The following is a 23407-nucleotide window of genomic DNA, read 5'->3' as shown; positions in this document are numbered from 1 at the left end:
ATGGGTCAAAGTTAGGTCAAAGTTACTACTTTAGAGATACTAAAACATTGATATTGATTGTTTTTCTTGTTTTTTCATCATTGTTTTCATTTTCTTTCAGCAAATTTATTGCCTATTGCTCCAACTAAAGATCATCCAAACACTGTGAACAGTAGTTCCCCAGAAGAAGAACCCAACAAGTTTCCTGGAATTTTTGGTAAGAATTAGCTTTTTCTGTTTATCGTTACCATCTTTTTTAAGTGCAAGGACTTCTCATCTAGTTCACTTATCTTACAGTGTGCTTGAGGATATATATCTTAATTGAAATATATAAGCGTAGCATAGCCAGTAACATTAAATCAGTTTCATAGCTATTTGGTTGTCAGTAATGATATATGTTTTGAAAGAGATTTGTAGTTGCAAAGGCTAGAATGTTTCTTAGTAATATAATAGTAAGCTCTGTTTCTTAGTAGTATAATAATAAGCCTACCAAATTATTTTCAATGTAAATCTTACATCAGTGAAATTAAGGAATAAAAAGAAATTCAGTCTAAAGTTGTATAATAAAGTATAATAAAAAGCATAATAAAAGAAATCTATAAAGTTGCGTAATCAGTTTCGTATGCCTTTGGGACTTGAATCAAAGTTGCCTTGTCGTAGTATTAACAACAGCATGGAGCAGGATAAATGGATACCAATCACAGGTTATTTTCAGAGTTTAACTGCATGTTGATATCATTTATTTTACCCCCCTCCCTTTATTTTTCTTTTAGTAAATTTATTACCAACTGCTCCAAATGAAGAGCAGTCCAACATTGTTAATGGTAGTTTCCCAGAGGAAGAACGTGACCAGATTCCCAGTTTTTTTGGTGAGTATTTGCTTTTGCAGTTCTAGCTTTCAGTCTATTAAATGCAGGCACTGCTTTGCTTTTCCATTTCCACCTATGTTTCAATATATCCAATATATGCAACTAAGGAACAGCTTTCTGTCTGTATCAAAGATCTTCAACAGCAGAAGAAGTCATGACAAAATAATACATCACTTCTCATCCATCTTCTGTGGATATAGCAAAGTGAAGGATGACCAAATCTGGTCCTCCTCTGAACGTGTGCACTTCCTGAAGTGTTGATGCATACAAAGATTTAGAGACCAAAAACAAAGACCCAAGCAGTAGCACTTAGTTCTTTTAGTCAAAATAATATTTTCTGGTCTTCTGATTGGCAGCTGATTTAAAACTCCTTTCACTCATTAAGATAGGACCATATTTGGGTTATGGAATATGGCGCAATGCGTTTGCCATACTAAATTATTATTTTCACTAAGGTCACATTAAACTCAGTTCTAAAAATGATTATAACTAAAGTGAGTGCAAATTACTTTTGGGTCTACTTCAAGGTGTTTTTACATTGATGTTTGGTATAGTGCAAACGAGAATCTGGACCATTATTTCAGAGACTAGGTTTTAACAGTTTCTGTAGCTGGGGGCTGTACACTATAGACTGCTGGTATTTGCTGACACTATTAATGGTGATTGAATTTGAGGCATGTCATTTTTATGATCCACAGTTGTCCAAGAGGACACAAGAAACAGTTGGAAAAAGACTGAGCGTTCCTACCAAGTATTTCTGTTGTTTTTTTGCATTTACACTTGCTTTTACTTTTGGGGATTGAGTGATGGCTTACAGATTCATTAAGGTTTTTGTCTTTTATGTGATCTATAAGATGAGGAGATGCGGGACTATGTTTCTGTGCACTTTACTTAGATATGTTTAATGAAGCTTGAATGTGTGTTGTATTCTGTTTTTTGCATGCATTGTGATCACAGGCACTTTGGGGTTGAGGTAAGTTTCTGTGACAGTTGGGTATTTTTTTGCAACATACGAAGCACCAATACACTCTGTTATTAAAATACCTTAGTGTAGAACAGTAAAGCTTTTGGAAGCTTATTTTACTGAAAACATTTGCATGATTTAAGGCCTGGTAATAAGTGTAAGGACCTAATAGCATATACATTCATTAAGGGTATTTTCTTATAGTATGAACCCCCAAAGCCCCAACATAACTAACCTATACAAGCAAAAAGACGTGTTTCACTGTATTTTCTCAGAGGAAACCAAAAATGAAGGGTTCTTGGTGATATCAACATTACTGAATTTTCTGGCAGAGGAGATTTTGAGGAGAGGTAAAGGTAAGAGAAGGAGAGAAAGCTGGGAGGTTGGCAGGAGAAAAGCTGGGGTACTGATGGTGTATGGAGTCAGTATAGTTGAATGGCTCAGGAAAGAAACATGGCCTTGGAAGGACCAAGATTCCTCACTTACTCACTTTCCTAAAGATTCCTGACTTTCCTCCCCAAAGAAGTGCAGGAGTATATAACCTTTGTCTGTCCTGCAGCCATCTGTCCCTATGCAGTCGCTTACTGCCATTTTGTTAATCAACCTGGACCTTTCAGGCTGCGGGGGTGGGCCAAGATCCTTGGCTTTCTCCCATCCCATTTCAGGGAGAAGAGAGAGTAGGGCCAGCATAAACAATGGATGTTCTCCGGAGAGCTATGCAGAACAGCTTCCGCTCCTACTGTTACTAGGAGGTAGACTGATGTTACAAGGTGGTGCAGCTCACACAAATGTGCACTGTGACCTCCCATAACCGTCAGTGAGAGCTGTGCATACCTCATGGTCAGGATGAAATGGCTGAATCCCATCTTCTCAAACACAAAGTAGTTGGTCTGCTGCCTTAAGATCTTTCTATGTGTATATCAGCCTGTGTGTTTTCCTTTTTTAAAATAAATCAAAAAATTGCAAGTTGTCATCCCTTATAGAATACCTTATCTTGCAATTAAAATGCTATTTCATCTTGTTTTCAAGAAAAAGTGCAGATTGTATGTATAACCCTGTAGGGATATCAGATTATTAGATTTCCAACAAAGTTCTTGATCTTCAGAAAATTAAATTTCTCCATGGCCAAATAGAACTAACTTCTTCTTTCTGCCTATAACATGGAAGTTCTAGTACTGTTACACAGCAATGAACATCCTGCAGAAAATGAAGACTGTTCTGACCTGATTTTTCTGCAAGATCTAAACTTTAATTTTGGGGAAGTTAGAGAAAGTGATGGTAAATATCAAACCTTGATATTTGGTGATCTGTGCTGGGAAATTACCAGTGCTATACAACACATTTGACTTGTGAAACATAAACAGGATGCAGGATGAAAAGTCAATTTTTGACTCAGTGAGAATGGAATGGCACGTAGACTGGGTTCCTGCTAATACTTCTCAAATTCAGGGCCAGATCTTTTGCTGATATAAATTGACAAAACAGTATTTGAAATAATGAATTTGCACCACTTTGTACCTATAGAGAACTGTTAAGTGCAGATGACTGTTTTTGTAACAGCTTGTCTACTGGAAATTCTTTTATTTTATTCTTTGCTGCAACCAGAAATGAGAAACTGAAGTCTACATACATCAAAAATCTTGCAGTAAATCTGAAAGCTTTGTGAATGTCTCACTCTTGTGTCTAAAAATAGAGAATGCAGTAAGAATTGTGACTTATCTAGCTCACAAAGATCATTTTGAACTTCTTTTGTACTGTGATCAATTAACGGTTCATTATCACATGTCTCAAACCCAGCTAAGTGAAAGGGAGAATGTTTATTGTTGCAGTGCAGGGTTGGGATTGTTTTTGATAAATGTAAGTCTATAAAATAAATGTGAATATCCATGTATCAGAGATTCTGAAGTATGTTCATGTCATCTGTTCACGCTACAGGGGGCATTCAAGAGGAGGATATATTATAAGAATTAATACTAAACCATACACATTTAAAGGTTGGTTAGGTAGCAATGAAGGGCAAGATGGACAGTTGCGTTTTTATATCTGCCCCGTATTTCGTATGAGTAGTTGATCTAATTTTTCAGAAAAAAAAATTAAATATTGCAGTTTTGGCTCTTATTCTCTCACTAAAACAAAACCAGTCCAAATGTCTGCACTGTTAAGGAAAAGTAGTAACAGAAAGATCTACACTGTCTTTCACTGTTGTAAAAGGCAATCTGAAAAGCTCCTGCAGAGCTAGAGAATTCCAGTTCCCAAGCTCCACCTGAGATGTGTTTTAAGGCCTCCCTGAGAAGTTTTGATAATACTGGCATGTTTCTCAGGAACGCTTTGTATTTCACTGTATCAACATTTTCTGAAAGAAAACTTTTCACTTGGAAAATCTTTAACCAATTAACTTGGAAGCTTTCTTTTGTCCTTTGTTTATAGGAATTGTTTTTTTTTTTCCCCATGCCTGTTCATGAGCTGAGTTATATCACATATTTTTTGGCAAATAATATACATGACAAATCCAAGTTTATGAGCTTGTCTGTTTAAAATTAGATATATGAATAAAAAGAATAGCATGCACACAAGGAGCGAAGCCAGCATATTAAGGCTTGTTGCTGTCAGTGTAAATACATGCTTAATTTCTGTAGAAGTTGCATCAAAGCAGAGCGCCAGGGTATGGGTGAATATACAAAATAGGTTGGAAAGCATTTCTTTACATGTATTAATTTGGGGATTAATTTGGGGATTTTACATGTATTAATTCATTTGATCCAATTGATGTTAACATGTAATGATTTATGTAATGTAGTGAGTTATGTAATGTGATCTAAGTTGAGAAAAAGGTGAAATGAAAAAAAAAGATCTGTTTGAAATACTTTCTTAGTAAAGTTAGCACTTGTAATTAATTCATAGACCTGTAGTGATTAGATTAGGATAAAATGGTAATGTGGTGTGTATGATCTTTCTTTCTTTTCTTTTCTTTCTTTTTTTTTTTTTTCTTTTACTGTTTTACTGTTCTTGGTTCACAGCCCTTCCTGTCTATGTAGTTTTGTGGGTGGTAGGATTTGTTTATTTCTTTAAATTTTTTTTTCATAGAATTAGTAGGAGATAAAACACTTCAAAAACTCCCCAAAAAACGAGTTTGTAAAACCAAAACATTTGACAGAGAAACTGAGAAACAGGTGTATTATCTAAAATTACTGTAACATTATATGCTTAAGTACATTGGAAGGAGCTGGGGCTGAGCAGAGAAAATTCATTTGGGTCTGATGAGTATGTAAGCACCCAGTGCATATGTTAGCATATTTATTCACAGGTTTATAGGCAGTCCTGCCAATGAAAATGGTGGGCTGGGCACTACATAGTACATACTTTATGTTTACAGTAGCTTCAATTTAGCAAGTCTTTTAGTGATCAGTATATTAAAATGAATTTGTAATTTTTACAATCCTCAGCAGACAGGAAATTATGATAAATCTTGTTTCTTTTTTATTTTAATACAGAGTTTTGTTGGAAAAATGGCTGCTTAATGGCAAAAATAAGAGATTTTCTTCATGGGCTGGCTGCTTCTGTGAATATAAAGAATATATAGATATTTTAAATCTGACAAAGATTAACAGAAATAGTGTCTTGGTGTGTGGGGCACTTACCTTATTAATGACCTAGACAAAGAGCAACCTAATTTTTAGGAAGATGTATATATGTAGTACATAGGTAGTCCTTATTCATCAGTAATCACATAACTGCCTCCTAAGGCATACTGTCAATGTGAAAACTTCATGAGGGGACTCTGGAGTCTCTCTGGAAAATCTACATACCAGATAAGTAATTTATATTACAAAATATATATTTAAATTCTACTAAATAGTTAGCAAACCCATGCCATTTGCCTCTTTCACCACTGGCAAGCCTTTTTATTTTGTTCTTTTTAGGTTTACAAATTCTGAGGTTAAATTAGGTAAGTATATTTTCCTTTAATGTTGCTGAACACGTGCTTTGAAGGCTAACATCTTCTCCGCCCAGGGTCTAGGTTAAGTTAGTTCCAGACACAAGAGTAGTTAGTTCCAGCTGGTATAGTAAAAAAACCAGTGGATTTAATATACATTGTATCACATTGTGGGCACTTACTCTGGATAGAGAGTAAACCTCCTTATTTAATATCATATAAAAAATAATTAGTGCTTATTTTATAACCTAAAAATCACTTAATTTGTTTTGAAATATCAATTCATGACTTAGTTTTTGCATTTTTAGGATTCTTTTTGAATAGTATAATGTTGCTAATAGGGCTTCAAATATATTAATAATTTTATTTTGCTGTCTTATTTTTCCACAAATCACTGTTCTATTTCTTTCACAGCAATTCTTCACACTTTTTCACCACGTTATTATATTTAGCAGGCAGTCCTTTTTGAGCTGTTACAATATGTATACATACAGCAAATAAGTCAGTTCTAATTCTACATATGGAGTCAGCATGAGTCACTCCAGAACAATAGATACGGGATTTCTGCAGGTTTTGGAGTTTTGGCATGGATGAGCTTCTTGAACTTGTTCCAGTGCTCAGATAGTTTGGATAACTCAGGTTCATCTTCCAGTATTTCGGTTCTCACACTTTCACTTGCAACAGCACTGAAGTAACAAAACATCACCCTCACCTTGGAACTGTGAAAACCTCACAGCAGCACTAGAGCAACAGCACCTCAAATGCTTTGTGCACTTACTCTTCAACTTGATCTTTTGTTAAGCTGCCAGCTACAAGCTTTCTCATGCTAGTTGCTCAGAGTTTTCCAATAGCACAACTTCTAGTAATAAATGTAGGTCAAGCTTTCTATATTCATACAAAAAGACCTACATTAAGGTACTGAATACTACATTGGAAATACTGATTGCTCTCATCTTCTTATCTGATTTCAAAATGCCTAAAGCAACTAGGAAAAATCACTTCATTAACTATCATAAATATTTACCATATTTTTAAAGCTGTTTAGGTTTAATTTCTTTTCCTTTTTTACAAAGTATTCACTTAAAACTTCTCTAAATAAATTCTGATATTATTTCCTACTACAGAACTAACAATTTTATCAGTAAATACGTAGGAAACAAATCCTGCTTTCAGGTAAGCTTTCATTGGCTCTTGGACTTCAAAGCAAGGATATTTGCTCCAGTGTTTTTTTGTAGTCATAAAATGACAGAAGCTTATGTAAAGTATTGTAGATTTGCAAGCGGACAGAATTAAATTTGCCATTAAATTTCATATAAATTTTGAAGCTCTGTGAGCTTCAATTCTCACATATAATAGTGTCATTACAGAAATGGTTTTGTATTTTTGCATATCCATTGTGCATACTTCACATTCAGTAAACTATTTGCAGTACTGAAATAAGTGGTATACTGCAGTATTGTCTCTAACCTTGTTTTTCTTGATATGCCTAGAACCACCCCCAATCCCTTCTTTGTGCAAGACCCCTATGGACAGAGGACTCTGTAGAGCCAAAGAGAGACGATTTTTCTACAACTACTCAACAGGAAGATGTCGCCCATTTAACTACAGTGGTTGTGGTGGGAATGAAAATAATTTCACCTCCAGAAAATCATGTTTGAGCATCTGCAAGAAAGGTATGGCTTCTGATATTGCTGAAGGCTTTATGTTTACATGAGGTAAACGTTATGCAGGGTAGGGGCTGAAACATTCTTGCAACTTTTGAAAATCACTATTGGCCTGCTAAAATACAGTAGAGTTTTAGAAAAGTGTGAATGGTAATCAGAGGAGAGACAGAGCTAAAGAGAAAAGGATGGTCAGTAAAAGACTCCGTAGAAGAACAGAAGTAAGACAACCAGGTCAGGCATATGAAGACTTTAGGTAAGACAATGTTCTATTTTTCTTATTTTAAGAATGTTCTTTGAAAATAAGACTTGTGTCTTTCTTATTTCAGATAATCTTGGGTATGTTAGTCATACAGCATCTAAACTTGCTTTCTTCATTTTACCTTTAGGATTCATTAAAAAAAAAGGTGAAAGAAGAATAATAAAAATCAAGAAGAAAAGAAAGAAACAATCAGTAAAAGTTATGGGAGATGAAATCATCACTGAAAGAATATAACTGATTTTTATAGAAGTGTGAAGTATCCTACTACTCATCTGTGCATGAAACCCTTAAGTGTATACCATTTATATATATTTACTGTACTGATTATTTTGATTATATGTTATTAAGTTGCTTATATTTTTATTATGTATTCCTCATTCATTTTAATAAACATTACCCTTTACTTTGGTAAAGGCTGTTAAAACGCAATTTAACTGTACATACATACCAGAGCTGAAACAGGACAGAACAGACTGTGTGGGTGGATAACTCGATCAAAAAGTAGGCAGGATTCAATTTTACTTTTTTACCTCATTATTCTTTTCTGAAACCTGGTTTTGTTCTAAAGAAAAGTATAATGCTCGTCAAAAAATAATCACTTGTCAAGTGGGATTATTTCAATTTTAGATTTAGAGAAAGGACTCTGACTAAGAAGAAGAAATAGGCATTGAGTTTGTTTATAATTGGATTTCTTTTAGGTCATGCAAGCTAGAAGTAACTCCATTAAAGTGCATAGAACTGTGTTACTGTAAAATGAGCGTGACATCAGAATTAACCCACCGAGACCATAAAGAGAATGTTCAAGTTGTAAGTGTGTAAAGCAATGTAACATTTACATCTTGTGTACATTGTTATGGATATTTACCACGATTTTAAATATATTTGCTGAGGTCATTGAGCTTATCCTTGTTACTGAAGTAAACTCGTGGTTAGTAAGTCATAATTTCCAGAAATACATATTTAATTCTTACATAAAGCAGAAAACTCCATTCATAGATCAAGAAATAAGAACGGTTACTTTAGAGATAACATTACTCTTACCCTCCAATTAAGATTTTTTTTTTTTTTTTTTTTTTTTTTTTTTTATGACTGACATGAAACATTGGCCAAGTCCCTGCCCCCTCTCTAAAGCACCTCTCTGATCTTGGGTGAATCTTTAATCTTCTTTATTGTTAGAAACCTTTTTTTAATATATCACATTTTCTCTTTGTACTTAAGACTCTACTGGGAATAACAACACTGCCATTTTTAGAGGTATTCTGGATATCTGAAAGGATGTGAGGAACTCATACTATAGTAAGAGTCAAGGACAGTGATGTCAGAATAATTCATGATCAATTGTATTAATCTGCCTTTGTATGTGCACTATGAATTGCTTGTGAGATTTCAGAAAATGTACTTTTTTTATGTGCCTGATGATCTTTGGACTAACTCTACAAAATGACTAAGCTTTACTGCTGAAAATGGAAATATTTATACATTCTAAAGATCTGAGGGGATAAGTAAAAGTTATGTATTTTTATGTAGAAATTTTATCATAGTCCCATTTCTGGTGCCTAAGTTCTTTTGCAACTCTTTTTGTTTAAAATCTATTGTTTGATTTGAAAAATGTTCATGAAACTGAAATGTACACTAAAGCTTATTTATGTACAATAGCTTCATATAAAATGTGTGAGTACCATGGACTTATAAAGAAGTAACTTTATGAATTGGAGAACTGCAGTTCTCACAGGGGAAATTGTAAACATTACAGACTGCTGAGGAGCAGTAGTGTCATTTCCCCACCCAGAATTAATTTAGTGGAAATGTCATTAGCTGCCATTGTCCGTTCCCCTTTGACACCTTCCAGTTCTGCTTCAACGTTTTTTACTGAGCTTACTCTCCAGCTATGTTCTGTGTGCCAAGGACTAGGAGTAGAACCTGCAGACATGAGCTGAACGGTGCAGGAGCAAAGCACTTGGACGAGCCAGAATTTGTCGCTGCAGACAAGTGGAGCATGCGTAGGACTGGAGACAGAACTGAGGTATGTGAGAGCTGGGTTCTGCAACAGCTCAGTGGCTCAGTAAGAGCAGTCTCTGGTTTCAGGTTAAAGCAAAAGAGAAAGTCAAAATTCTGCCAAGAGCTGAATCAACAGCACACTCCGCTACTGCTCCTTAACTGCCTTCTGTCATTGGTCTTTGCCTGTTAGGCAGTACAGTCCTATATGCCATATTAAAATCTGTGATCTGCCATACTGACAAAGAAATATGGGATTCCTAAGCTTGATTTTGAGGTATTTGAGTTTGATTCACGTTAAACTAAAGCATCTTCTGCCATGCTGGCAAAATCACTGAAACCGATGTGCACACTGCCAGAGCTTTCACGTTAGAGAAAATGAGACCCATTCTTCAACAGTAGGAGTGCAACATTCGGATAACTTGTTATGCAGTTATTTATATAAGTTTGCATTATTGGCAGCATTGTTCCTTTAGGAGAAAGATTTTTCTCAGCATCAAACCTGAATAAATGTGCTAGGGCAGAATTATTTCTCAAGGCCGGCCTTCTGCCTAGCAGTCTTCAATGGCTGTGACTGCCGCTCTAAAACTGGCATTATTTTCAGTGGGATTGGACTCTGAACCTAAACCTTGCAGGGACTAGGGGGAAGGGGAAAGTGGTTTGCTCACACTGTTTCTTAAAGCAGTTCTACTAGGAGCACTAACAAGGGTTTGTGAACTCTAGTTTTTATTTTTCTTGTAATTAAGTAATAAAGCTGTTTGTGCCTGCAGTAGGATTTTTGGTTAGTGTTGGGGTTGTTGTTTTTCTCCTGTATTCATACTAAGATTGCGATTAATTAAGCAGCATGGTTTCCTTTCATCTGTATGTTAGATCTTACATGGCAAACTGGAGTTTTAAAACATTTTGTTAAAATAGATGATGCTTCCTTAAAATCTTTGCAGATAGATTGCTTATTTATTTGGCTGACCAGTGACATGATTAGTTGCTAGCTAGCATGAAGGAATTAGTTCATGAGATGTTTATGTTTGAAATCTGTTCCCCTTCTGTTCAAGGGAAAGCATCAGTTCCATTGGAAAAAGCCTTTCATCCTATATTAATAGCTTTTGTTATGTCTGGTCCCAAACAACGGATTTTCATGGATCTGGCAAGCTACATAGATGTAAAGGTCAGGCAGTTAGAAGAGAGAGAGTTTAGAAAAAGGCCTGGCTTTTCCTCTTCCCATTTTCTTTGTCTCCTACTGATTTCATAAAAGTGGTGCTTATTTGTGTCAGTTTGAGCTACCATCACTTCCTCTATTATATTGTTTGTAATGATGAGAAGTACTTATGGATAACCATCCCTTACAAAGTTAAGTTAAAAGAAAAAAAACTAGAAATGGTATTCAAATAGAGAAAAAACTAAAAATGTGGAGTATTCATTCATGAAATAGTCTTTGTTCAGTGAACAGAACACATGGTCTTCATCCATGAGTATGGTTTTGTTATGTTCATGTCTGGTTTGAAAGGTCTGTTTTGGTAAGTTTAAAAACTATCTCTAGATGTTTTAACTGCTATTCAGTCCTATGTATCCCTTCCACCAATGAGGAAACAGACACCTCACTGTTGGGAATACAGCCGTTGTATTCTTCCCCAAACCTGTTACACGCAGAGAGCCAGTCTGCCCAAAGTCCCCAGTCCTTAAAACTGGGTTTAGCAAGAGAGGTTCCTCAGGTAGTATATGAATGCAGGTGGAAGAAAAGGGTTTCTTATGAAACCTGGGCATCTCAAACTAGAATAGAACCAATATCAAGCTAATATTTCTGACCTGAAAACTTGGAGATTTTTGTGGACTCTAAATAAAAACTGATTATAACCTGAAGTTTAATCTGAGAGTACAAACTTTTCTGGTGTGTACACTGGGTTTGGCCACCATACCAGTTAGTCAGCTGTCTTCCTGCTGTGTTTTCATATAGCTCTACAATGTATCAAGTTAGTTTTTCCCATTAAAAAATCCAAACTGCAGTATGATCTGATTGTATCTTGATCAAATCCAGAAGTTTCTTTCATGCCATTCAGCCCTTTTGTTCTAGAATCCGGCCTGCTTGCTTTGGAGAAAATATGCAGTGCTGCAAAATTTCTCCCACATTGTATGATGGAAGCCAACAAGCTGAAGCAGTGAAGTTTCTGAGATCTGATGAGTTTCCATATTATCATCTGACCTGCATAAATTTGGTATGTGTCCTTAGTCCAAGCACATGATGAAGCAAAATGTTTTTAAGAAGCAACTTAAGATGTCTTTTACTCAACTTCTTTTTCCTCACATTTTTCCTAGTATGTCTGTCTTTTCCTTCTTTTTTACTTTTACTTTCTATCCCTTGATTCTCCTTTTTCCATTTCTTTTTGAGCCAGCATTTCTCCTGTATCTCCAATCCATGTACTTTTTCAAAACCAATGCATTTATTTACATTTTGAGAATGTCTTCATCTGTCTAGATTCTACCTTTCAAACATCTTAATGATGTAAAGCTTATGCCTTATGTCTGGTTTGTTTTAGTGTTATCTTTTTTTGAGAAAGAATGCAGAAAAAATAAAATGGAAATATATTGGGATATATAGTTAATAAAGTGGAATTGGGATATATAGTCAATAAAGTGGAATATGTATTTATAGTTATTAAGACTGCATAAATATACACTCACTCTGTTTTATTTCTAGACATATGTTAGCAATCACAGAGCATCTGAGGTTTCCTTGGTTTTGATCCCTTAATCTCTTTTGAACCTGTAGTGAGCCGAGCTTGCATTCTGTCATCAAGATGCTTTTTCGTGTGCCTATTTTTTCGTTCATCGACTCTGCATTAGATGGGCTTACTTATTTTGTATCAAGAGGAAACAACGTACAGTAATAAGATGCTCCCTGTATTTCCGAGTCGACGAGCAGGCGGGCGCAGCAAGCTGCGCATCTCCCCTTTCTCTCGGGGGTGCCGCGGGCCTGCGGGCGGGAGCGCGCTCGCGCCGCGGGGCCGCGCGGGGGCGCCGCCGCGGGGGCTCGCGCCGCAGGTGCGGGCCGTGGCGCCGAGCGCAGCCTCGGCCGCGCCGCGCCGCGCCGCGCCGGGCCGGGGCGCTCGCCGGGCGCTGGCGGCGGTTGCTAGAAAGAGCTTTGCGCCTCGCCGCGGGGGCGAGGTCGGGGCGCGCGGGAGCCGCTGTGCAGTCCTGGCTGTCCGGGAAAAAAACGGGGGAAGAACCAGCTCCTCCAGCAGTGCCGGCACGTTCAGGGGAGAGCGCTGGCATAACAGCAGCAACAGCAAGAGAATTCTGTTAGCTGATTCCAGGTAGTCTTGTTACTCACAAAAATATGGGTATTCTGGAGCCTTTCAGAACAGACGAAAACTCGGGGTAAGAGATGGAATTACTTTTTTTTTTTTTTTTTTCCCTCGCCCACATTGTCTTAAGCTTTCTTTGGTTAAAGTACAGTAAGCGGTGCTCATTTTGGATCCCTTTGGAAGTGCGCGCACCCACACTGTTGCTTACCCAGCGAGTCTGTGTTGGTGTGATTTACATGCCGTTCAGCCAGAAGAAGGGGGAGCCGAATAGTGTGGGGGCCTTTCTGGTCTTTGAAGTGCAAATTACACCAGCTGAGATGTCTCAAATACCTGAAGAGGAAGTGTGAGGAAATCCCAATGACAGATAAATAAGTAGAACATAAGAAAATTTATTTTACCCCCCCCCCCAAAAAAAAAAAGAAGAACACCCGCCAGCCTGAGTGAATGTTGCATGCCAAATCAAACATGGCCTATGTAATAATCTTTCAGGCTGATTCAGATGTTGAGCTTGTCTTGAATGCGTGTGCTTGGCTGGAACACAAGGATTGTTTTCTACGTTACAGTATGTTACGTACAGTGTTGCTGTCTCTATACCATAGACCTAATTGGTCTAAAATAATGCAGCCAGGCTCACTTCTGTTGAAATTCTACCCCTTGAGGTGACACAGTTTATTTCAAAGAACTTAATTTACTTAAAATTGTCCAGAATCGGATCTAATCCTTAGTTTACTTCTGTTTACATTGACAGAAATTCAGAGTGCCAGTTCTTAGTTCTTCACTGATTGTAAAACTCGGAAACAATTCTCTTGTTGATGTAAGATCCTAGAAGCACCAACATTTGAAGGTGCCAAATGAGTATTAAAGTCATATGCCTGCTCTCTTAGAGACCTTAGAGTGTGATTTCACAATTAGTGTTGTCCAGTGGCAATACAGATTTAAAGTATTCCTGGCCCTCTTTCCTCTTTTCTAGTGCTTCCTGACTCTGGCTTTTGTTTTGTTTTGATGCTGTTTTATTTTTCATTTTTAGAGAAAAGATTTTCAATGGACAGACTAGTTTCCTAATCCTACAGTTGACATGTTCAACGAACATTTCTGCTGGTAAAAGGAGTGGATGAGCAACGTGTAGTGAGGACCAAGCAAAAATACTTGTTATGTGAGCCATTAAGTAGTCGTGATTGCTGAGAACTTCTTATGAAACCCTGGCCTCAGGTAGGGATTACTAGTGTTAGAGGTGTTTAAAATGCTTGGGCTTAGTGCTCAGTGAACTCCCATTTGTTTAGCATGGTATTACCATGGGCACACTCCAAGTGTCCATTAATTTGGAGAGCAGATTCTGACTGTATCTGTCACAAATATCCAGTGTACAAAAAACAAGTGACGTAAGCATAGGCAAAAAAAAAAAAAAAAAAAGACTTCTAGATCCTGATGTAAAATTTTTTGAAGCTACTGTGAAGATTTCCTTTAATCCAGCTTGTTTTCAATTATGCCAGTTTCCAAACTGGTCATCTCGTAATTGATGCTCTGAAATCACTGGCATTTAAAAAAGTGCGTGTAGAACTCGTCAATAATAACAATGCTGCTGCCTTTTTTCTACCCTTCATATTTCAAAGGCTGTTTTACTAAAATACAGGGGGTTTTTTTGAGGAAAAAAACAAAGTGGCACTTGAAACTATGCACTAGCTTGAATTTGAAAATTGGATCCTGACCCTTATGCAGTGTTATATTGCATTACTATAAGTTCAGTAATACGTATTTGTATAAATATTAGATATAATCTATTTATATTATATAAGAAGTATTTCTCAAAATAACTTTTCAGCATTTACAAGGTGGTATATGATGCAGTCTCTGCAGTTTTTGTACATTACTTGCCTTTGAATAAGGATCTGAACTGATTTATTTCTGTGGATCTAGTTTGAAGAGGAAAAAGAATCATTCTGGCTTGGTTGTGAAAAGACAAGTTTTGTGCTTTCCTTTCAGACAGCATGAGTGTTTTCTGACTTGTTTCAGAGCATTAGCTTTTATCTGGAAGGGCAAGTTGCAGCTGATCTTGGAGAAGGTGAAAGTAAACCGTCTCAAGAGGAACAATGCTGTCAGATAGCACATGGTAACCATCAGCAGTCAGGCAGCTCTCTGCTCTTGTCTGGAAGTATTAGGAGAGCCTCGCTTTCCTGGGATATGCCATTTGAGAAAGAAAAGTAATTTAACACTAGATGCAGGCGGGGTCACAGTGATGTAACAGGAAGCTCTGATGTTTCCCCGCTGCTGCTCCTCACTTACCATCTGACAAGGCTCCTAACTCTGCCCAGAGCAGCTCTTCTCTCCGGAGCCGAGTTACCTCTCCTGTTAGAACCACCAGGCTCCAGTAACTGGATTATACCTAGGGAATCAGGCTGTAGGTCTCTTATTTGGCTGGGGGAGAGGGAAAGAAGTATCTCTTTTCTCCCTCACTGAAAAGGGAAATTGAACTGATCGTGTAAGAATTTATCTGAAACCATTTTCACAAGAAGTGTTTGTGGTGAGTACAGATCAACAACAGTTTCACTGTTTTGTCTAAGTACAATATTCTTGTGTCATCTGAATGCATGTGTTTTTAGATATACTAGAAGGAAGAGCTATGTGTGTGTGTGCTTTTACATTTAACCTCAGCATGTGATATGTAATTTGCAGAGAGAGAGAGCTATGAGGAAAAGTCTTTTATTTTTAGTGAGCAAGCTGATTTTTTAACTTGTCTTGTTATAACATATCCTTGAGGAAGTAGTCAACGGTAGATAGGCAGAAAGGGTGATAAAAATACCCTAATCAACACTTAAAGGATTCTGTCTAAAACCCTAGTAACAGCTAACCGAATTTTGTCTTTGCAGCTGGAGAGAATTAGAGGCTTATTGGTTTGAAAAGGGTCCTTAAGACTAATTCAATACAACTGGAGCTCTTTCAAGAGAGGACAAATTAGGTGATAAAATGTTGTACGTTTTCTTGCTGAATATTCTCTTAATCTTATTGCTGTTATTATACCAGAAAGAGATCCTATTTGAGTTATTTCATAATTAGTTAAAGGATTTAAAAGATACAGCTTCTGTTTTGTTTGGGCTTTTTGTTTGCTTGAGAAAGAGAGTTTGACGCTTGTTTGTGTGCTGGAGTGTTTCTGTTTGAGATTTTTCCGTATGTCTGCACACACACACACGCACACATACACAGAACTGATTTACTGGAAGGTAATTGTCTACTGTTTCACCTTCTTGAGAAACTATTGTATGTGGACAATGGGAGGTGTGTGATTCCGTGTCTTCCAGTATAAAGAGTTAAGAGAGTTTTGTTACTTATTTCTTCCTCAGCTTTCCAAAGTAGATGCAATGTCCTCTGTTTTTACAAATATGATTCATTATTATGATGAGACCATCATAATTTAGTTTTGCTACAGCTAGCTTGTTTAGGTGTATATGTAAGCAGTGGATCTGTAGAGTCAAGAAGAGGACTCTGATTTCTGAGGAATAGTTAAGATGTTAATGGGCTGTAACTCTGACTTGGATTTGATCTGCAATAATTCATTTAGTCATCCATATATCTTATAGGGGCCAGGATTGAACTAATAATAGAAATAGCTGAGGTTTTTGCTCTCTCCCTTAATAAACTTAATCTAAATACTGTGGGGGCAGGTTTTGCTCTTGTTACAACACTGCCACTGCAGTCTGTTTTTGATTCATACTGTGCATACTGTGGGATCTTGTTGTTCATTTGCAGTAATAATGTACCTAACAATTTAAACTTGCTCAGGTCAGTAATGTGCTGAAAGACTGATTGTTTTGCTCTGAATCTGAGGTCCTTTCAAAACATTCAAAGGAGTCGCACTAGGTCTGGATAAATATGAGTAAGAAGAGGTCTGAATCTGTGCATTGCTTTCAAACTACACACAGTGCTATCCTGTCAGGAGTGCTCAGTTAAAAATAATGATCTGTATTTCCATCATATTTACTTCTGTAGTCTGTTTAAATTCTCGTTGATTTCGCTAGATATAGCAGTAATACTGAGCTCTTTGTCCTACTTTGAAAATCTGTAGCACAGAAGGCACTAAGTGCTGGTACTAAGTCAAACAAGAGGACACTTAAAAATGCTTGTTTTGTTGAAATGATCAATGCAGTAGGTGCTAAATGATTTAGCTTCTTATTTTATGCTATTCTTAAGTAAGTGTTCTAGGTTGTGCAGTTAGTGTTATGCACATACGCAGTGTTAGACGTATGTGTTTGCGGGGTTGAGGCCAGAATCTATATAATTTGCAGATTAAGCATAGACAATAACTAGATAGCTTTGTACACTAAAAACTGAAGCCAAACTGTTCAACATTGTTATATATGTAAAAATAAAACATAGGTTGCAAGTTCAAGAATTGTATTATGTACGTCCTGTTCACCTCAAATTTTATTGTACTCTGAATTCCTGATCAGGAGGTATCTTGCTCTACATTAAGGAATGTAACATTTGTCCCTTTGAATAGACTTCTCCTGTTAAGAGACAGCTGTTAAAGCCCTGGTCTAGTTAGAGGCAGTGGGTTTTTTTCCACTGACTGTCAAAAGGCAGGATATTCCTAAATGTGGGTATATTTTTGTACTGAGGGAATTATTTAATCTGGTTACAGATATCCTCCAATCATAGGTGTTGTGTATCTCCTGGTAGATATTTTGTGATAATTTCTATAATTTTTTGAATGCTCAAGTTCTTTGGAAGAAAATACTGCTATGAATATATTTTTAATAATAAAGCATATGCAGTGATATTTTAAGAATGTATATCTATTGCATCTATAGTAAATACTGAACTTAATATGAGCTGTTTATGAAGGCAATTCTCCAGTGAAAAGTCAAAGCCTACAGTTAGGAAGGCAAAAGAGAATTTCTCTTTAAGTTGTTCCCATCTGTTCCCAATGTGTTTACAGTGTTCTTGAGCAAAATTCCTTCTGTGCTTCTGATTAGGTGTCATTTCTGTAGAGCACATACACAATACTGGCTCTACCTCAGTGTTTTGGTCGCCTCTGCTCTAAAAGTATGTGTAGCTGTGTCAGTGGGTTTCGTATGTATAGTTTTCTCGGTTAAGCTTTGCATTTGTAGTTGCTCATGTAACTGCTCTGTTGGTGGGAGATATTTTCAGTCTTTGGCATAGCAGATTGGCAGAGCTCTGGTGCTAACTATATTATTCATTCCCGTGTGTCAAAGAATTAAGAGTACTTGTGTTACCAAAATAGATGTGAGTTGACAAACAGGTAACTTTTAAGGGGAAAAATGAACCTGGAAGAATGTGTGTGTCTATATGTAAAATTGTCTATATTGTCATGACTTTTATTATTCCTAATGTATCAAAGAGAGAGTGTGTACTTTTAACAAGATACTTTCAAAATAAATTAGTCTTATACCTCATCCTTTGTTGAAAACCATAAGTCATGAGTATTAATATTGTAAATTGGACATATTTAAATGCTATTTTCTTTCATATTTAGAAGGAAAAGGAGAAAGCTTTCTTGTGTTCAAAAGTCCTTTTTTCTTTGCTATACTCATGCTGGTAATGCTAGTATGTTGATTGTCTTTTATTTTCTATCTGATATTTTCAATGTAATATACTTGCACAAAGAGCAGAAGAAATCAGCCTATTACTTATCTCCTATCTTCACAGAGAATTGTACAGCCAGTGCAGTAGAATACAATAATCTTCCTAAATTTGTTTCCACTAGAGTATTTGTTTTTAGCATTACTTTTTGTCCTATTTTAGAATCAAGGGCAAAACTGGAGGACTGAATTTTCACGTTAACAGTCACATTTGTTTTCACAATTCTCTCTCATGCATATCTGCCTTAGTCTCCCAAGCTTGTTTATACTGTTTACATTTTCCCAGCAAAGTCTTTCTTTTTCTGCACTAGTTCTGTGCAAACACTTTGAATCATTGCTGAACTGTATGCTGTCCAAAAGAACAGAAGTGATTTATGTAGAGTTGCTTTTCCTTGGATAAATGAATTCAAAATGCATTTAGCTGAATGAAGTACATTAAAAAAGACGCTGTGAGGAAAAGCAATGTGTTCACTTCAAGAAAAAAAAAAGATTTTTATTTGGTGTAAATCTATAAGTCTCTTTGAAGCTCTTAGCTTTTAATAAAGTGGAGATGTCACCCAAGGCATTTCTGGTAGTTTTGGCCTCTTAAATCGTAGCTGACAATTAAGATACTAATTGAATTTTAGGAAAAGAACAATGTTGTACTCCTAGATATATGCCTGGAACCTCCATGGCCTTATTTAAAAAATATCTTAACCAAATTTAGTGAGAGTTTTGTTTAATGAAGCCATATCAGTGTGACTTCCCGTATAATACCAAGGACAAGGAGCTAAACACAATGATCAGTAGGTATTTTGTTTGGTTAGTTTTTAATTTTCAAACCAGTTAACCTCATACACTGTGGTATATGGTAAGCTGTTTTTAAGCTGCCTGTTCTTTACAAATCCTAACTACATCCTCTTTTCAACAGACTCTTTGATAATTCCACTTGAAAACTGCACATGCTTGGCATTTGCGTGGGCATAAAATGTTACTCTTTGTATTACCATTTATATTGTACCCTCCTTTTCATCCCCAACCATAGTAGTAAAATCTTAGAAATTAATTAGGATACCTTTAGTATTATTTAATAATGGCAATACTTATGGAGATTCATTGAAGGAAAACAACAGATGTACTGAAACTTACTTGTTCTATCAAGTCTTTGGCTTTAGGCTTTTAATTATTTTTCTTATCAATGTTATCAGAAATAAATGTAGTTTATTTTTGAGTTTTGTTGTGCTCTGTAATCTTCTCTAGATAGAAATTTTTAAAAACGTGTCAGAAATGACTAAGAGCTTTGAACATCACTTTCTTTTTTTTTTTCTTTTTTTCCTTCCATGGTTGTATATATCCATTTTTTTTATTGACCTACATGGAGCAAAAACTGAGACCTTGTACAAACTTGTGTTACCAAAAGGGTGCGTTTTTTTTTTTTACTGATTGTCCTGAAGTGTCCTGCATAATCAGGTCGTTTGTCCTTTTGTCTCTGTTAATGAAATCCAGCAGGTGTCACTCTGGGGATTAAATAAGGCTATTTCACAAACAGGGATAGATCTGTTTCAGAGAGGGGATGTACAATTTAAAAGTAATTCCTCTGATACATCTTCCAAGATAACTTTTTGACAATACCATTTTTTATTTTTAGATATATTTTTAATTACATATTTTAATGTGTGTATTCATCTTTCTGGGTATCCTTTTGAGTATGACAAATGACATGTTAGTATTGGGCATATAATGAGAAGATAAACTCACAAGTGTTGATTTTGAAGCACAGACTTGGAAATCAGTAGAATGTTGTCTTCATAATATTAAAAAAAATGTTTTGTCATCTTCTATGGGAACCAAAATTATCCTTTTTGTCAATGGAAATACCAGTTGCACAAGTAACATGTTTTCAGTTATGATGACTCTAAGGAGGTTCTCTGCAGTAGGGTGCAGCAAGTGAGTATATTTACTGAAACAATCCAAATACTGTTTTGTAGTTAAATTTTTTAAAATTGACATGATAGGTTAGTAATTATTGAATGTTTCACGGTACTTTTAATTTGTTTAATTTGTTTCACATTCCACCATGTTATTTGTAGAAGAAAGTTATGCTGAATTTTTTTGTAAACACGAGTGATTTTTTTTTTATTGCACACAGCATTTCTGTATGGATTAGTAAAATGACATGATTCTTGCATTCTGGTAGAATTTTGTGTGAATGTATAAATCCATATTCCATGAATTCCATAACGTTTGGAATAGCAGCATAATTGTTCTGAACTTCTGGGTTGCTAAAGGGAATCCTTGTCCAAATACCCCCAAAATGCTATGTAAATGCCCTCTTCCACTGAACTGAATACTTCAGCAGGCAACTTCAAAAGACAATCAGCAAATACAAGTCTACTTTTCAACTAGAAAGAAGTTGGTTTTTTATGCACGCGCACACACGAATCTATCGGTATGTGTGTGTGTGTATTTTATATATAAAAGCTCGTCTTGCATAATTACAGAACTTGTAACCTTAGGCCATGGTAGACAATCCTGTTTCCTTTCTCTCGCTTCTTTTGCCTGTTTAAGCCCCCATCCGGTTCCGTTTTTTATTATATTCCACTTCCTTTCCTGTGATGACTCTGAATGAGTCACTTTGCCAGGCATTAAAAACGTGGCTTGACAATATTTCCGAAAGCTTATTCTACACTGGCCCATGCAGATGAAATTAACCTCTGCTGCCTTCTTCCTTTCTAAGAGAAGTATTTGTCTTCACACTAGTTTCTTGGAAATGGGGGGAGCTTCTACTTTCTTGGAAGGGTGGGGGGAGGCTTTCCATAAATGACTGTGTATTGAAATTCATAGTCATCTTCCTTGAGAAGCTGCTCTTAAGAATGACAGAAGTGTACAATAACTGGACATCCAGATGGATAGCCATTTTTTAAATTGTTTTACTATTTTGTGGGGAAAATGAGTTTAAAGAAGTTCAGGAAAGCCAAAATGAAGGTTCTTTCCTGAGTGCTCTTCAAGCATGCTCTGCACGGACCCACTATTCTGCATTCCTTATTTTTTCTTAATTGTGTTGTCTAGTGCATCATAATACACCAGTGGCCACAGGGATTACACTTTTTTTTCCTATGTAGCTAGCAGCAGTCAGAAGCAGCACATGCTTAGCACTAAGTGGGCAGTTAAACGCAGAACTAAACAGTCTTTTTTGTGGTTATTTGCATGCCAGTGTAGTTTGCAATTTTGTTTTTGTTTTGAGGTTTCTGAATTGTTTTCAGTAGGAGTGAGTAGGGGGGAGGGTTTTCTGATTTTTCTAGTCAATTGCACATCTACATGCATCAGGGAAGAACAGCTTTTCTGTTGAAAACCAAAAAGGAGAATTACTGTCCTAGAGAATACCTTTGGAAAGCAATAAGCAAATGAGAGTAAGAAATGCCATAAAGGAAACTGCTATCGCAGGGTTCTGATTATCTCATAAAGCTGCAGAATCTTGTAGTCCTCCAACAGTTTTCACTAATGAAGATCTGAAAGGTTATATCCCTCCTATCATTCTGCTCATCTTGCATTGTAAGAGTAATTGACACTGACACAAATTAAACAGCAGTGAGAAAAGTAGAAATAGAAAACCTCACTTCTATTTGTTTTCACAATGTAGCTTTTATATAAAACAAGAGTAATGGTTGTAACTGTAAGACTTAACAGTTCTATCTGGAGAGCAATCATTGGGTATTCATTTATATTCATTTGAATTTACGTATGTAGTTTCTCATAGTTGCAGTGATTAATCTCTGACCAAAGAAAGTAGTTTGGGTAATTTTCAGATCTTGATTACTTTTCTCAGACTGATAACAGAAGTGGCAGGACTGTCTTACAGGAGTCTTAGGACCCTCTGAATGTTGGATGTGCTGTCTCAGTCTTTTCTGAGATCCTAGCGAAACAGGTGGAAAAACATCGTTCAGGTGTTTTTAACCTTGTAGTGTGAAACACTGGGGTAGCTGTTGGGATTGATGTTTCTTTTTTTTTTCCTTTTTCTCTCTCCGCCCCCCCCCCCCCCAAATGATTCAGAAAAGATTATATAGATCTGGACTAAAGAAGACACCTCTTCTAAAAACCATGCGTGCAATCCATAGAGTTTAACTGGACACTTTTTATTTAGAGCTGCATAGATAACATTAATCTGCTGACATACTAAGCTTTTGCTAGAGTCATATTATAGCCCAGCAAAGGACACGGCAGTATTTCAGGTTGGTTGGATGGATGGCAAAATACTTGCACTCTCTGTGGGGGCATTGGGGTACCAGAGCATGTCAAGATGCATCAATAAGATTACAAGTGCATACAGTTAGAGTGAATTCAACATCAAAAGAATCCAGATTCAAAACAGATTTTAGGGCCCAACTGCAGAAAGCTTTCTGAGTCTGATTAGGCAAGGGGAAAAAAAGATACTGTTGGAATAAATTTTATCTGATGAACACAGACTGGCATGAAAGCCAGTTATCTGGAATAACTCAGCTTCCTCAAGCAATGCTCATTTGCCAAACCAAAGTGTTCAAAAATAGCGTTATGCCATGCGGATCTGACTTAAGAAGTCCCATAGAGTATTTGTATGTTTATATTTTTTTTAGCCTTTCTGTTTCCTAGATCTTTAATCACAAATTTAAGCTTTCATAGCTTTTAAAAAATACAGTTTTGCAGCTCTAAGTCCTAGGATGTTCCTGCTTCCTTCACAGTAAAATGATTCAGTCTGATAGCAGGGATGCTAAAATGATGGAAGAAATGAAAAAATGCACAAGGAAAAAAAGAACTTAAGTAATTTGGACCTCAAAGTGTAGTTCTTATAGGAAAGTAAGTGAACAAATCAGTAAATGGAGTGATGCTGCCTTTAG

General features: G+C 36.4%; 2 protein-coding genes across 18 annotated transcripts in view; both read left to right on the top strand.

Annotated features, from left to right (window-relative positions):
• Positions 1 to 9131, top strand: part of TFPI (tissue factor pathway inhibitor) — a 224860-nt gene extending 215729 nt beyond the window's left edge. For 15 of the 16 annotated variants that reach the window (XM_062579182.1, XM_062579187.1, XM_062579181.1 and 12 more), the window contains 4 exons: positions 101 to 196; positions 753 to 848; positions 7237 to 7419; positions 7797 to 9131. In XM_062579182.1, coding sequence (XP_062435166.1) covers positions 101 to 196; positions 753 to 848; positions 7237 to 7419; positions 7797 to 7903 — 482 coding nt within the window. In that variant the 3' untranslated portion in view covers positions 7904 to 9131. Of the gene's footprint in view, positions 1 to 100; positions 197 to 752; positions 849 to 1546; positions 1861 to 7236; positions 7420 to 7796 lie in introns of those variants that run through there. The other variant, XM_062579196.1, reaches the window with a different exon arrangement.
• Positions 9132 to 12979: 3848 nt separating this feature from the next.
• Positions 12980 to 23407, top strand: part of CALCRL (calcitonin receptor like receptor) — a 65054-nt gene continuing 54626 nt past the window's right edge. The window contains exon 1 of one of the 2 annotated variants that reach the window (XM_062578826.1): positions 12980 to 13036. The gene's annotated coding sequence lies outside the window, so the exon portion shown is untranslated. Of the gene's footprint in view, positions 13037 to 15243; positions 15482 to 23407 lie in introns of those variants that run through there. The other variant, XM_062578824.1, reaches the window with a different exon arrangement.

This window comes from Rhea pennata, chromosome 6 (genome assembly GCF_028389875.1).
Source record: "Rhea pennata isolate bPtePen1 chromosome 6, bPtePen1.pri, whole genome shotgun sequence".
NCBI lineage: Eukaryota > Metazoa > Chordata > Aves > Rheiformes > Rheidae > Rhea > Rhea pennata.
This window is presented reverse-complemented; position numbering and strand designations above follow the sequence as displayed.